Source organism: Cucurbita moschata, unplaced genomic scaffold (assembly GCF_002738365.1).
Source record: "Cucurbita moschata cultivar Rifu unplaced genomic scaffold, Cmos_1.0 Cmo_Scf00018, whole genome shotgun sequence".
Lineage (NCBI taxonomy): Eukaryota > Viridiplantae > Streptophyta > Magnoliopsida > Cucurbitales > Cucurbitaceae > Cucurbita > Cucurbita moschata.
Genome location: NW_019268534.1, coordinates 1837093 through 1850748, shown reverse-complemented (window position 1 = coordinate 1850748; position 13656 = coordinate 1837093). Strand labels below are relative to the sequence as shown.

At 35.9% G+C, this 13656-nt stretch overlaps 3 protein-coding genes across 10 annotated transcripts; 1 reads left to right on the top strand and 2 right to left on the bottom strand.

Moving 5' to 3' along the window:
• Window positions 1-840: 840 nt before the first annotated feature.
• On the top strand, window positions 841-3279 carry LOC111456489 (uncharacterized protein OsI_027940). Of its 2 annotated transcripts, none has more exons than XM_023098366.1 (6): window positions 841-997; window positions 1904-2090; window positions 2254-2407; window positions 2511-2557; window positions 2636-2765; window positions 2930-3279. In XM_023098366.1, exons 1-6 carry the CDS (start codon window positions 993-995, stop codon window positions 3046-3048), a joined length of 642 nt encoding a protein of 213 aa, XP_022954134.1. In that variant the 5' UTR covers window positions 841-992; the 3' UTR covers window positions 3049-3279. The 2 variants fall into 2 exon arrangements, with proteins under 2 accessions (XP_022954134.1, XP_022954135.1); XM_023098367.1 differs by having other exon boundaries at window positions 2636-2769.
• A 619-nt stretch (window positions 3280-3898) lies between these two features.
• Window positions 3899-9854, bottom strand: LOC111456643 (DNA mismatch repair protein PMS1). 4 transcript variants are annotated; one of them, XM_023098623.1, is made up of 11 exons: window positions 9459-9854; window positions 8845-9168; window positions 7236-8429; window positions 6407-6675; window positions 6196-6322; window positions 5620-5688; window positions 5452-5525; window positions 5226-5291; window positions 4795-4898; window positions 4379-4560; window positions 3899-4236 (listed from the first exon to the last, which is right to left on the bottom strand). In XM_023098623.1, exons 1-11 carry the CDS (start codon window positions 9690-9692, stop codon window positions 4114-4116), a joined length of 2766 nt encoding a protein of 921 aa, XP_022954391.1. In that variant the 5' UTR covers window positions 9693-9854; the 3' UTR covers window positions 3899-4113. The 4 variants fall into 4 exon arrangements, with proteins under 4 accessions (XP_022954391.1, XP_022954392.1, XP_022954394.1 ...); XM_023098624.1 differs by having other exon boundaries at window positions 7239-8429; XM_023098626.1 differs by lacking the exon at window positions 9459-9854 and having other exon boundaries at window positions 8845-8990; window positions 9104-9174.
• A 788-nt stretch (window positions 9855-10642) lies between these two features.
• On the bottom strand, window positions 10643-13632 carry LOC111455967 (thiamine pyrophosphokinase 1-like). 4 transcript variants are annotated; one of them, XM_023097631.1, is made up of 6 exons: window positions 13390-13632; window positions 13217-13313; window positions 12199-12271; window positions 11600-11701; window positions 11240-11489; window positions 10643-11063 (listed from the first exon to the last, which is right to left on the bottom strand). In XM_023097631.1, exons 1-6 carry the CDS (start codon window positions 13529-13531, stop codon window positions 10945-10947), a joined length of 783 nt encoding a protein of 260 aa, XP_022953399.1. In that variant the 5' UTR covers window positions 13532-13632; the 3' UTR covers window positions 10643-10944. The 4 variants fall into 4 exon arrangements, with proteins under 4 accessions (XP_022953399.1, XP_022953402.1, XP_022953401.1 ...); XM_023097634.1 differs by having other exon boundaries at window positions 13217-13318; window positions 13390-13598; XM_023097633.1 differs by lacking the exon at window positions 13390-13632 and having other exon boundaries at window positions 13228-13312.
• Window positions 13633-13656: the final 24 nt, after the last annotated feature.

Sequence of the window (13656 nt, the reverse complement as noted above, 5' to 3'; positions counted from 1 at the left end):
ATGCACTACAAAAAAAAAAAAAAAAAGAAATACCACCACGCGAGAAATAAGGTAAAAATGCACACATAAATCCGAGGTGGAGCCTCGCGTTCACGTGTTTCACGTGTTTTTTTTTTCTTTCTATTTTTCTCTAAATGGAGAAGGCTTCATTGTTATCAAGGAATAGAAGCCCAATAAGAATACCGGCCCATGATAAAAGAATAGAAGCCCAAGAAAGGGCAAGCGAAAGCCCAATAAGAATATCGGCCCATGATAAAAAGGATAGAAGCCCAAGAAAGGGCAAGCGAAAGCCCAATAAGAATATCGCCCCATGATAAAAGAATAAATGCCCAAGCAAGGGCAAGCGAAAGCCCAATAAGAATATCGGCCTATTATAAAAGAATAGAAGCCCAAGCTAGGCAGACTAAAGCCCAATAAGAATATCGGCCCATGATAAAATAATCGAAGCCCAAGCAAGGGCAAGCGAAAGCCTAATAAGAATATCGACCCATGATAAAATAATCGAAGCCCAAGCTAGGGCAAGCGAAAGCCGAATAAGAATATCGGCCCATGATAAATTAATAGAAGCCCAAGCTAGGGCAAGCTGAAGCCCAATAAGAATATCGGCCCATGAAAAAGAATAAAAGCCCAAGCTAGGGCAAGCGAAAGCCCAATAAGACTATCGGCCCATTATAAAAGAATAGAAGCCCAAGCTAGATCTTTTATTGAGAGTTCTTGGGTAGATATTCTTATTGGGCAAACGAAAGCCCAATAAGAATATCGGCCCATGACAATGAAATAGAAGCCCAATTCGTCACAAAATTGAAAATTTTGCGAGGGATTGTAGCTAGAAAGTACTAGAAGCCTCGTTCACCCCTCTTTTATTTCGACAACTCACACCCCCCACTTGGCTTATCTTCTGAGTTAGGGTTTCTGTTTCCTCTTTACCCTCTTTCTTACATTTCTCTAGGGTTTTGCCATTCTTTTTCATCAGCTTTGTATAATCCGAAGCAATGAGGTAAATTACTACTCTCTTTCTAACTCTGTCAAGCTAGATCTTTCCCAAGATTGCATACTGTTGGGTCTTCTTCTTGATCTTTGGTTTTGTGATCTTCATTTTCTCCATTTTTACTTCTCGAACCGTGCTTGGTCGCGCGATATATATGAAATCATCTTAACTTCGTTCTTGATTTTGTCTCTTTTACTTTGGTATTGGGAGTCAGGGTCTATCTTGAGAGTTCTTGGGTAGAAATGTCTTACGAAGTGATGATGGTCGTGTTAATTCTTTTGTGTTGCTTTCTAATTGACGTGTTCTTGGACTTCGTAAAAGATGGTTCGTTTTGGGCTCGAGTATTGTGGGAAAATCATGATGGGTTATTTAGGGTTCTAAATAGTTCCTTTCTTTCTTACTTCGGACGGTTGTAAGTTTTGACTCTGGTACGACCCGTGTGTGTTTATATATATACGTTGAGGATTATCTGCAAATCATATATATTCGGGTTGCAGAAACTGGTTTTCTGTTGACATCGTATACTGTACATTTGGTGGGGATGCACTATTGTTTTTTTTTTTTTACTTTTAGGACTTGAAAGAATTCTTTAGTTTGTTGGGTCAATATAAAGCTGAGACTCGTTGCTTAGGTGTTATTATGGTGCAAGTCAACATAGTCAACTAAGGCTAAGGGCTTATCTTGTTGGCTTTTTTGCTGAATTTTATTTCATAACATCGTCTTGGGGTGGTTATTTCAACTTTTGATTAGGTGGCTGACTCTTTAAGTGCATTCTGTTGCTTGATATATGGACTCAGAAACGGGATTTAGTTTAATTCATTCTTCTGATGATTTTCTATAAGGGCATATCTTTAGAGACTTACCAGTTCTTTATACATGGATGGTTACTGATAACATTTGTTTAATAAAATGTAGTCGTCATCCTGAGGTGAAATGGGCCCAGAGACTGGACAAGGTCTTTATCACTGTGCAGCTCCCAGACTCTAAGGATTCTAAGGTCAATCTTGAGCCAGATGGAGTATTCACTTTCTCTGGTAGTGCTGGTTCAGAGAATCACCATTATGAACTGAAGTTGGAGCTTTTTGATAAAGTTAATGTTGAAGTATGTAGACATATTACTCAAATTTTTTGCTATTTCTTTTCCGTTTCGAGTATGCTATCATATAATGAATGGACCTAATAGTTCGCATCTAATTTCTTAGTTGACAGGAAAATTTGTAGAAATATATGATGCACCGTTTAACACAAATATTTCGTTCTAACAGGAGAGTAAAGTGAACATTGGAGTTCGGAGCATATTCTGTATCTTAGAGAAGGCAGAGAAGGGATGGTGGAAAAAGCTATTGCGTGGAGATGGAAAGCCACCCCATTATGTCAAAGTAGATTGGGACAAATGGGTGGATGAGGATGAAGATAATGGTAGTCTAGTTGTGCCTTGACCTGTTGGGTTATTACCTTGAATTAAACTTTTCATCCTATCTTGTGTAGCTAATGTGTACTGATTAACTCTTTTGTTGTTCAGGAACTGCTGGTCTAGGTGACATGGATTTGGGAGGCATGGACTTTTCGGTAAGGATGTGTGAGTTGAACTGATTGCTGTATTTTGCATCTCTGTATCTTGTTCTAATCAATGTTTTCATCTTGCAGAAATTTGGTGACATGGGTGGCATGGGCGGCTTGGGCGGAATGGGTGGCTTGGGCGGTATGGGTGGCTTGGGCGACATGGACATGGGAGGCATGGGAGATGATAATGAATTCGACGGGAGTGATGATGATGGTAAGTTCCCATTTTGCTTAAGCAGTGCAGTATATGAATTGTTTCTGCAGTGGTTGAATGTCTAATTAAGCAGTGCACTTAAGTTGACTGTTTAACTTGTTTGCTGCATTTGGCTGATCTTTAGCTATTTTGTGTTGATGCTGTTATGTTATTTTGTTTTGTAGAACAAGAGGTCTCAAAGCCAGAAAAAAGCGGTGATAAGGCTGAATCTGCTAAGGCAGAGGCGGAAATCAAAGGTGGATCCTCAGAAGAGAAAAAGGAAGCAGCAGCAGCTAGCACATGATTTTGCGGGGTTGTTCAGAAATAACCAAGCATTTGATAAAAATGTTTTCATAGTTGTGGTGGCTTGAATTGAATTTTTGAGCTTTTATGATGTGGCCTATTTTACTGTGTATTCCTCTGGAACTGCTGCTATTTTTGAACTGCTTAACATCTTTCTTTGCAATCCAGGAGAACAATTATTTCACTAGTTTTATAAGTGGTAATGAATGCATTAAGAATGAGTTGGAACTGAGCTGCATGTTGCTTTTCCTCAGGAATTTTTTTTCTATTTTTTTTTTTTTTCTGGAATACAACTTACGATTTCTCTGGTAATATGGAGACTTCCATGCTTTTGGTTGGCTGTGGAATTTTACTACATCTCTTTAAGTTTGTCTGCTCTTCTCTACTTAAAACAGATTTTTCTTCTTTATTTTGAATACTAAGTTTCTGTAGTGTATAGTTTTCTCACCTTAATATAATTTTAAATTTATCTATTTAATATATATTTTTTATATTACTACTTAACAACAAGAAAATTCATATATGCTTTTAATTAATTTTAAATTTAGCTGTTAGATGTTTATTTTTATATAATTATATAATTATTACGAATATATTTTCCAAATTTATGAAGAAAATGCAAACTATTTTTATTCACAAAAGTCAGCAGTAAAATAACGGAATTACAATTAAGATTTACCGTTAAATATAAATAGTAAATTTGAGAGATGTTATATAACCTTTTAGATTAAAACTAGTTGCTGGAAAGCCTACTTTTCACCAATTGGTAAATTGTAGTTTTTAAACGTTTAGCAGAAGCTTGACCAAGATCATGGCATACATCAAAGCAGGTGAAGAAAAAAGAGCAAATAGAGACAAGAAGAAGCCTATGCCAATAGAATAGAAGGGTCCACATGACACCTTTTCACTAATATACTTGTTAAATATTTACAAAAGGATGGCTTGATTCTATCTCCTAACGCTAGATTTGAGTTTGTCCCACATAAATTAAAGTGACCCTGTAGTTAGGACTCCATATTCTAAACAAGAGAGAGGCGAGGAGGAGGCGAAGAAGAAAAAGAAGTGTTCAACAGTCTGGGTTATTTTCATCTGACCTTTTAATTGTTGTAAGATCCACCAAGTGTCTCATGGTTGGCCTTCCATGAGGGCAGTTCCAAGGAGATTTCAACTCTGCCAAATGCTCCACTATCTGTGTAAACAAATAACCATATCAGGAGTTGCAGCTATACTATTTGCGTCCAGAGAATTTCAGAGGCTCACAAGCAATGCAAGGAGCTTATTTTTTTAGTTCAGAGATTCCATAAAAGAGAGAGAGACAGCAAGACTGTAACCTTCTGCATTTCATTTCTCCCTAGTGGATCCCCAATCATAACAGAGGATCTACATGCCCGTGATGCCAGCATTGCTCGAACTCGGGAAGGGCAGACTGAATTGGCTGTGTCCATCCGATACGAGCCGATTATAGAACATTCACCTTCACTATCAGCAAGTGTAGAAATCAGGTCCTTAACATCTGTTCAATCACACCACCACTGTCAGTATAGTAATCGAATTGCATCTTGCACTCGAAAACAGCAAGAAGCATCCTATAAAATAGAACTATTCCCCAGTTCAAGTTTATGTGAATAACCATGCTTCGCAACTACCATATCTAAAATGATGAAGTCAAATATGAACTCTTAACTGACGCCTATGTTACTAAATTACTGGCTATAAAGTAAGCATCAGCGAAGCAAACGAGAACCACCTTCAACTCCGAATGTTATATTTTTACTGAAAGGGACAGCCTTTAATCTGAATCGATTTCCAGGTAGAGCATGTGGATCTTCCTCTAGAACAAATCCATTCTTCCTGTCATCAGAGTACAGAATGTGACTTTTACAGATGACGAAGATAAGGTTTAACCAAAGCATTACTAAAATTTTAATGATGGAAATAAAAAGATTGGAATTATACGCAGCACAATGGTACCTCAATATAAATTGAAACTAATTAGTATGAGTCATACAAAATATGCTGAACTATTTATTTTCCGTGGAACTCTTCGATCAGAGACAGAAATATTTACTTCCTTTTTCATAACTAGTTTCCTTTGTTGAAATTTCTCTGGTATAAAATCTATCAATTATGGGGTATTTTCTTGAATGAGAAAACAATTTCTCCAAAAACTATAATCACCTGATTACGTCCATGTGAATTGAAACGACAACTTCTTCTTCAGCAGACAATTCCAACCTCAACGGCCTGCAAGAATAATTAACCTTAGAAAAGCAGAGAAGAGGATTTCACACAAAACTTTCTTTTTTTCTCTCTTCTGAGTCTGCTAACCAGTATATTTAGCCATAGTTTCTCATTCTCATTCCAACAGAAACTAACACAGAGCAAGAGCAGAAAAGCCCCTCACCTTAGTAAAGGCTGTTGGTTTAAAATTGTCGATTGTGACAGTCGCTCAAAGTTGTACTTCTCATCAGCAGCATGCTAAAATTTGAATATTTCCATTGATGCAGTTATATTTTGGTATAACATGAAAATAATTTAGCAAAAAAGTCCAAGATGATGCAAGGAAAATCACCTGATCAACAATAAATAAATCTTGATCCAACTTCCCAATGATAAATCCGAGGTTGAATTGTCCAACAACCTATATAAAACATAGATTTAATTAATAGTCCTTTTATCTTCAATTGGAAAAAGAATCGATGGACAACAATTTATTCATTAATGCAATGGGATTGGACCAGCTAAGTAGGACAAAGATGCTCTGCTTCATCCTTGCTGCCTAAGAGGAGCCAAGATTGACGTGATTGTACGAACATTACTAAATACTCAACAGTGTCAATCTTGGCTTAAGCTTCCCAAAATAAATAAAATAAAATAAAATAACCATTTCTAGAGAATGCCCCAAAGAAACTACGGCCAAGCATGGCTATAGACTAATGAGGTCTTGAGAGAAGTCAATATTAATGGAAGCAATCAAATGTCACCAGTGGCATATCCTACTGGTGTAAGTTGTCAAAGCTTGTAATAAAGGGGTATTGTATGTAAAAGCATATGTTGAAATTTATGGTCAACATCAAATAACTGCAAGTAATAGTTTCAACTGCAACAAACATTACGAAGGTACGACAAGTGGGACGAGATTAGAGACCTTCATTCTACTAAAATCTTCCTTTCTGAAGAGCCGGTCCAGCTCCTTGGCAGCTGCTTCTAAAGCTCTTGCCTTCCGGTCTTCATTATCAGGTTGAGAAAGCTTCAGAGTAGCAGCAGCATAGTGGCTGCAAGCGATGATAAAAAGTTAATCATTATTCACATGCAAGAGTGGATAGAATATTATTGAATAATGTTAGCATTTCAGAGACCATTTCAACTTCTTCCTTTCGCATATATAGCCATTCAGTTTGTCTCTCAACTGCCTCTGCGTCCTCCTTTTCTTCAGCTCATGAAAATCAAAATGACACGTTGAACATAACTTCAATTGAGGACTGGAGCTTTCTTTCATAAAACCAGAAGGAAGTACTGAAGAGTCGGATAGTGGAAGATCCTCAGACATCTCAAGATCCTTGATGGGTGTACCAGTTGATTCTATAACAGAATGAGGCACCTTAGCTATGGCTTCCTCTGTACATTCCTACAAGAGAAACGGTCACATGAAGGGCCAGAAATCTTAGTGACGTCAATATTTTGACAGACAGTATAATTACACCTACAATGTTGTTATATCAAGAGGTACCAAGCTAATCACTTGCCACCAAGCATGCACTTATTCCCATTTGCTCTCATATAAAATACGAATGAAGTTGCACTGAATTACACTAAATGCTCAATAGTCTTGAAGGAATAACTTGACGCTTATATTAAATTATGGATAGTCTTTTTTTTAATGCCTCACTGAATTTACTTGTCTTGGCTTCCATGCCAGTAGTTTGGATTTCTAGAACAATTGAGCCACTATAAATTATCAATTATTTGAAGAAAAATCTCTAACGTCAACAATTTTGAGCTGTATTCCAAAAGGGGGGAAAAGAGGAATCACTTATAATGTGAAGTGATGCTTAGAGTTATCGAAAAGGGAGAATTAATTTGTTTCTAATCAAGAAAGGAAACTATATACAAAGTTAATGGTCTATATGGTTCACGGTACTCCCAGTTGTTTCAAACCTCCCCCCACAAATGTAAAAGATTGTATACCTCCTCTGTTGTTTCTCCATCATCACTATGGTCCGCAGAAGATAGTGGAATACCAAGTTCATTGAAAACTCTGTCTGTATTAGTTTGTATGGAGCTGTCTTCATCATTCCCTTCTGAAAAATCATCAAACACCTGGCAATTTCCGTGTGTGCATTTCACATCCTTGGAAGGATTGTCGGCACTGATTTTCTTCCATTGATTATTAAGAAACTGGTTTCTTAAGATGGGCACTTCAGACAGTGGTGCAGATAAAGTTTCATATTTTCTCTTATTTGTAGTTACAAACTTGTCAAGTGATGATTGAACACGGCTTGTATTGGTTCCAGTAACAGTCACACATGGAGAGGAAGGAGTAATTTGTTCACCTTTCTTGCTACTGAAACAAGTTTTCTTATGCTGATCATAATCCTTTAAAAAAGCATCAGCCTTCTTCATGCCATGTACTCTAAGAGCGAAGTCCTTTCTGGTTATATTTTCCTCACCATCACTACTTACTACCTCAATAGTTTGTGAGGATTGTTCCACATTTTCAATCATCTTGAGAGAATCATCATTATCAGCCAAAGTCAGATGAGAAGAAGCATCTCTGAGCTTACCTTCATCAGGTGAGAAATGTTCCACTAACATGCTCAATTTCCTTTTATCAGAACACAGCTCAACGCTATCTACTTGTTTAGTAGGTTCTTCAACTTTATTCACAGAAAAGCAGGCATTAATTGGAGAATAGATCTTCAGTAGTTCCTCCCTCAATCTTTGCAAAATGTGAGTTTCATCAGAGAAGAATATTTTTCTCTTATCAGGAGTTACATTGACATCACAAGCTTTACTTGGAAGAGTGAAATTCATGATTGCAATTGGATATTGCCGGGAGTTTGCACTTTTATATAATTCATTTACAAGCTTGCTCACTTTAGGCATATCCACAGGTCGATTATTTACAAAAAAGAATTGCCGATCTCCCAAATTCCTCCCACTTCCCTGTCCACTCTTCGACACAAATCCTTCAACTTTGCAATCATCTGACAATAATATAGATACAGACTCCAAGCAGTTGAAGGTAGTCATACCAAACACTGTTATGATGTTATCCTTAATGGAACCACTTCCTTGAGTTTTGAATACTACAGACTTCGCATTTTTTCCTGCAGAATTAGTGCATACAAATCTAACTCCTCTTGCTATGACAGCATAAGCCTGCAACCAGAAACAGCACAATTGAAGACATTTAAGTAACCAGAAAGTTCATAAAAGAGAGAATTTTTCACATATAAAAGAGAAAATTTATTTATTATTATTATTTTGAAATAAAGAACAAACTTTGCATTGGATGAAACTAAATATAAAAGGGAAAAGAGGCAGCTCCGAAGGAGTTACATTTATGAACATATTTGTACATATTATAAAAATATAAATACATAAGATAGCAACCAAATAGAGGCCTACCCTATTCATCTATGATCACACCATTTTTCTTTCAGCCATGAACTTAAAATCCTACCTTATCAAATAAATACTTCTTACAGCCCATGTTTGGCATCTCCTGATGACCAACTTAACATCCTACTTAACCCACTAATGCTAGAATGTATATGCAAGAACGAAAACTTACATTCAGTAATGAAATGAGCTTGCCATATTCCTTTCGAATGTTACGACTGAACTCTTTACTGCGCACAGGTAAATTTGAGAATAACTTCTTAACCATGACAGTGGTTCCAACTTGGCGTGCAGTTTTCTTTTCAGCAACTAGTAGTCCTGAATGATCAAAAGTTAAGTGCGTTGCAACAGACTCATTCTTTGTCCTAGTTTCAACAGTCAAATTCCCAAGAGAACAAAGAGAACTTAGTGCCTCTCCTCTGAAACCATACGTGGTTAAAGACTGGAGATCAGGAAAATCAGACAATTTCGACGTATGATGCCTAAGAGCAAGAACCTGCGACGTTTAGAAAACAAACGTATCAAACATAGTGGAAAGAATATTCGTGTAAATAATGCAGTAGTATCGAACAAAGAAAAAATTCCAGATTGATAATGCGTAAATATCAACTGGGTAACAATGAGTTCTTCCCAAGGTATCAATGATTGAAGGTCAATAGAAGTTAAACCATAGATTTATCATCCCACTGTTCATAATCACATAGATGTTGGTAACAGTAAAAAAAAATTTTAAAAAAAAATTTAAAAATCAGCTGCATACGGACGTAATGAGAAATCGAAAAATACCCTGAAATTGGTGGGAGAAATGCCGGACCCATTATCAATAACCTGGAACCACTCTTCTCCGTAATCTTTCAAGGAAATCTCGACGCTGGTGGCTCCAGCGTCCAAGCTGTTCTCGACTAACTCCTTGACGGCGGAAGAGAGGTCAAGAATCACTTGCCCTGAGCAAATTCTGTGGACAATGCCTTTGTTAATGGGCTTAATGCTCGGGGAATCGACAGCAATTCCTACATCCATCGTAATTTCAGAAATAATCCTCACATCAATAGCATAGAAACCCTAACTCAATGCTGAAGATGACAGACTTTGGCGCCAAAAAAAACTGCGAGGGAACTACGCTTCAACATTCATGACTGAAATCTTCTCGTTTGAGCGGCTTCCTCCACATCACCTCTTTTTTTTTTTCACTACAAACTAAATTTTTGATATTTGTCTTTTTTTTTTTAGTTCTTAAATATATTTTAATTAAAGATTCTACCGATATATATCTATCCAGTCAATTAATTTTTAAATTATTTTTAAGTTGGTTAGGTACAAAATTAAAAATTGAAAGAAGGGACTAAATTTGTGGTTTAATATTATTTATTTAAATTTCATTATAATAAGTTATAATTAAGTATTTAATAGTTTTTTTTTTTTAATAATTATTCTGTTTCTCCAAATTGGCCACTAAAAAATTAATTTGGTTAAAAGGATATTTTTCGTGCGTCATATACACATAATATATATACATATATAATCAGTTATTATATTTTTATTTTTTGTTGTATGTGATCAAGCTTAATTTTGTACCAAATTTATTACTTTAATTAAAATGAATGAATTGTTGAAATTTTATACTTTGTTTTTCATTACTTTTAATGGACCAAAGCTGAACATAAAATAAAAATTGTATCACTTATTTAAATTGGATAACTTTTGAATAAATTGAAAGTTTATAGTAAAATTCACACCACATTAAGATTAGGGTAAATTAAAGCTATGTTGGTTTTTCTTATTCAATAGTTCTTATAGACGATATGTTTAGTTGTCTCGAAAACAACATACGAAAATTGACATAACAATTAATGTATAAAAATTAAAAAACATATGATATCAACTATAGTGTCATTCATATAAATTTAAAATGATGCCAAAAATACACCAACAATATGCTACAAAATACACTTTTAACATTTTTTTTTATATATATATAATGGCATTGATCTCCAAAATTAGAGAGAGAGAGAGAGAGAGAGAGAGAGAGAGAGAAACAATACAACTTCCTAATCACATAAAAAAAATGAAATTTAACAGAAAATGGAAAGCTAAAAGACCGATGAAGGGGTAGATCTTTAAAATTATTCTTATTTCAAAGGGAGAAAGAAGATTCCATTACCTAATGCAGAGAATGCCTGGCCGAAGAATGTGCGGGCTCGGAGGCTCAAAATCTAGCATTGGCTACCAGGCCGATGGCAGCTCCAGCTCATTGCAATCCTGCAACCCCGTCTTATTCCTTTTTTAATGAGATCGTCCAGAGAAGATCGGTGTCAGATAGCACTCTTACTTTCTCTCCTTTAACTTTATTTGATGAGCTAATTAGACCTCCAAACTTCGTCTTTGTGTCAGCTGGAATGAATCCAACGTTAACAAAAAAAAAAAACAAAGCCATGAAAGTTTATATTCAAAGTAGACAATATCATACCGTTGTGGAGGTTCGTAATTCCCAAGACATGACACAGCCAGTCATTCACTGATAAGGCGGGAGGGGAACAATTTGAAAGCATGATATCGAAAGTACTTACTCAAATCCCATTGGAGACCATTGGTTGTAGTGCTTCCAGAAGGCATCCCAATTGGAATGAGACCACAATGCGGACCCTCAACGGATGAGTCAACATGGATTTCATGGTGATGAGTCCTTGGCAGAAGATGAACAAGACAATCATCAGACAGAAGGATTATGCGCGTAGTTGAGAAACGGCATAGTACATTGATGTTTCCTATCTCGTGATCGAATCGTCCACCTAGAGCTCCGGCAACAAGTATACACAGCTGAAAATGAACAGCTCAACATTATAATTCCGATCTGAAAAGTCAGAGCACAGAACAAAGTGTAGTAATTGAATCATTGAACGCAAACAGCCAAACGAAGTCCAACCTACATTAGACTCCTCCAGATTTGGCATAGACTGAAGAATATATGCAACACATTTATGTAGGTCTGTGGTATCCTCATCTTCAGATTCATCAAATATCTTGGTCCCCTGCACCATGTGAATATGGATATCTTGAGCCAGTAATGCATACATGATAACAAGTAATGCCAGAATTTCAGCGACACATAGGAATGGAAAAATTACACCCTTGATGCAGAAAGAGCCCATCAGTGAGATAGTCCAGTACGAACAGAATAAGAACTTTCTGTGGTCTCAAAATAGATGGCAAAATCCTGGAAAAATCCAAGGACTCGTTTGATAACCATTTAGTTATCGAAGATTAAATGTATAAATACTATTTCAACCTATAGGTTTTTTTTTGTTTTACCATCTATCTTCACAAAAAGCTTTCAAAATCTAAGTCAAATTTAGAAAGCAAAAAAAAAACTAGTTTTTATTTTTAGAATTTGGTTAAGAATCTAAATGTTTCCCCAAGAACGATAAAAACTATCGGAAAGAAACCGAGAGAAAACAAGATGAAAGAAAAACTATTTATCAAATGAGTCCTAAACTCTTTCGAGGGAGAAAGGGAAAAAATGACATACTTGCTTAGCATAAAAATCTAGTACTTCTGTTCGAATTGAATCCATATCTCCACTAATAACATCTGGCTTGTAGCTGGCAAATAAAAGAAAAAAATCAACAGATAGTATCGAAGTATATTCACAGTCACCAAAACATAAGATATATAATCCTAGAATAGTTTATTCGTTTCGTAACAATAATACCAACTATCATGAAATGCTCGAGAACGGAATGTACACATCAAACCCAATAAAATAGCTTAAAACGTCTTCTTCAGCCAGCCACTGGTATTTGTTTCTTTTAGTATCAATAGCATAATGTACACATCAAGAATGATGATGGTGTGATTCGTAAAAATTAAGATTACTTTACACATAATCATGAACTACAAGTCCATTGTTAACAGTAAAGAACCGACTGGAATAAGAAAAAAAGAACTATAAAACATATAACTTAGGCCCGATTTGATAACCATTGGTTTTTTAAAAATTAAGCTTATAAACATTATTTCCATCCATACATTTTAGGGGTGTTTTAAAAACCAAGTTAAGTTTTAAAAACTAAGAAAATTTGTTTTTAAAATTGTTTTTGCATTTGCAATTTGGTTCAGAAACCAAATGTTTAGTTAGGAAAGATGAACAAAAACGTAATAGTTATCAAATGCTGAAAATTTTCAAAAACGTAATAAGAAACAGTTAACATTTAAAATGAAAGGAACGTTTTGGGAAATTCATCCAAACCACAAGTTAAATTGAAACTTCAAAGCTATAGCCACCAAATTGAATCAAATAATAATAATAATAAACCCTAAAAGCTTGTCATAACATAGCAGTCGGTACTAAATAAAACAGTACAGAAATATCCAGGCATGGTCCCAAACATCAACAATCTCTCTAGGAAGGTTTGTACGCATTAGCCATCTGAATTTTCAAAACAAACAGAGAACAAAACCCCAGGCACGAAACTTGATAACTAAAGAGAGAAACTAAATAACATTAAAAAGAAACTAATAATGGGAGAGAAAGAAACTTAGCGAACCTATTACGAACATCCAAAGCGTCTAGATGAGGAAACAGCAGAGGCAATTCATCAAATATGCGATTGGCACCTCCATCGGCACACAGACGAAGTTGTGCTGCTCTACAACAATACACAAATACATATCAACACAAAAATATATTCATCAAAACCCAGGGAATTTGTACACTAACCGTGCTTCCAGAGCAGGGGAGTGAATTTGGGGAGACGTTGGTTGAGCAGAACAAGAGCGTAGGTTGAAGAACGCCGGTGCTCTGCCGGAAACGAAGAAGAAGAAGGGAGGAGGAATTCTGAAGAGTGGAACAAGACGCTCATGGCGGAAACGCGAGGGATTGGAAGATTTCCTGAATGAAAAATTGAAAAATAGGATTCGATTGGAAAGTGATTGAATATTCAGAGCAAATTACGCGGAGGAAACAAACACCGTAAATCTTGCAGAC

Excerpts from the sequence above, each read along its gene's own strand:
- LOC111456489 (XM_023098366.1), top strand. Across the intron at positions 2,408-2,510 it reads GGATGAGGATGAAGATAATG|GAACTGCTGGTCTAGGTGAC; the intron begins GTAGTCTAGTTG and ends TTTGTTGTTCAG. Across the intron at positions 2,558-2,635 it reads TGGGAGGCATGGACTTTTCG|AAATTTGGTGACATGGGTGG; the intron begins GTAAGGATGTGT and ends TTCATCTTGCAG.
- LOC111456643 (XM_023098623.1), bottom strand. The coding sequence starts at position 9,692 with ATGGATGTAGGAATTGCTGTCGATTCCCCGAGCATTAAGCCCATTAAC. Across the intron at positions 5,689-6,195 it reads AAGATTTTAGTAGAATGAAG|GTTGTTGGACAATTCAACCT; the intron begins GTCTCTAATCTC and ends TGTTTTATATAG. Across the intron at positions 4,237-4,378 it reads GGAGAAATGAAATGCAGAAG|ATAGTGGAGCATTTGGCAGA; the intron begins GTTACAGTCTTG and ends TTGTTTACACAG.
- LOC111455967 (XM_023097631.1), bottom strand. The coding sequence starts at position 13,531 with ATGAGCGTCTTGTTCCACTCTTCAGAATTCCTCCTCCCTTCTTCTTCT. Across the intron at positions 13,314-13,389 it reads TCCCCTGCTCTGGAAGCACG|CACAACTTCGTCTGTGTGCC; the intron begins GTTAGTGTACAA and ends GTTGTAGAGCAG. Across the intron at positions 11,490-11,599 it reads CAAATCTGGAGGAGTCTAAT|CTGTGTATACTTGTTGCCGG; the intron begins GTAGGTTGGACT and ends GTTCATTTTCAG.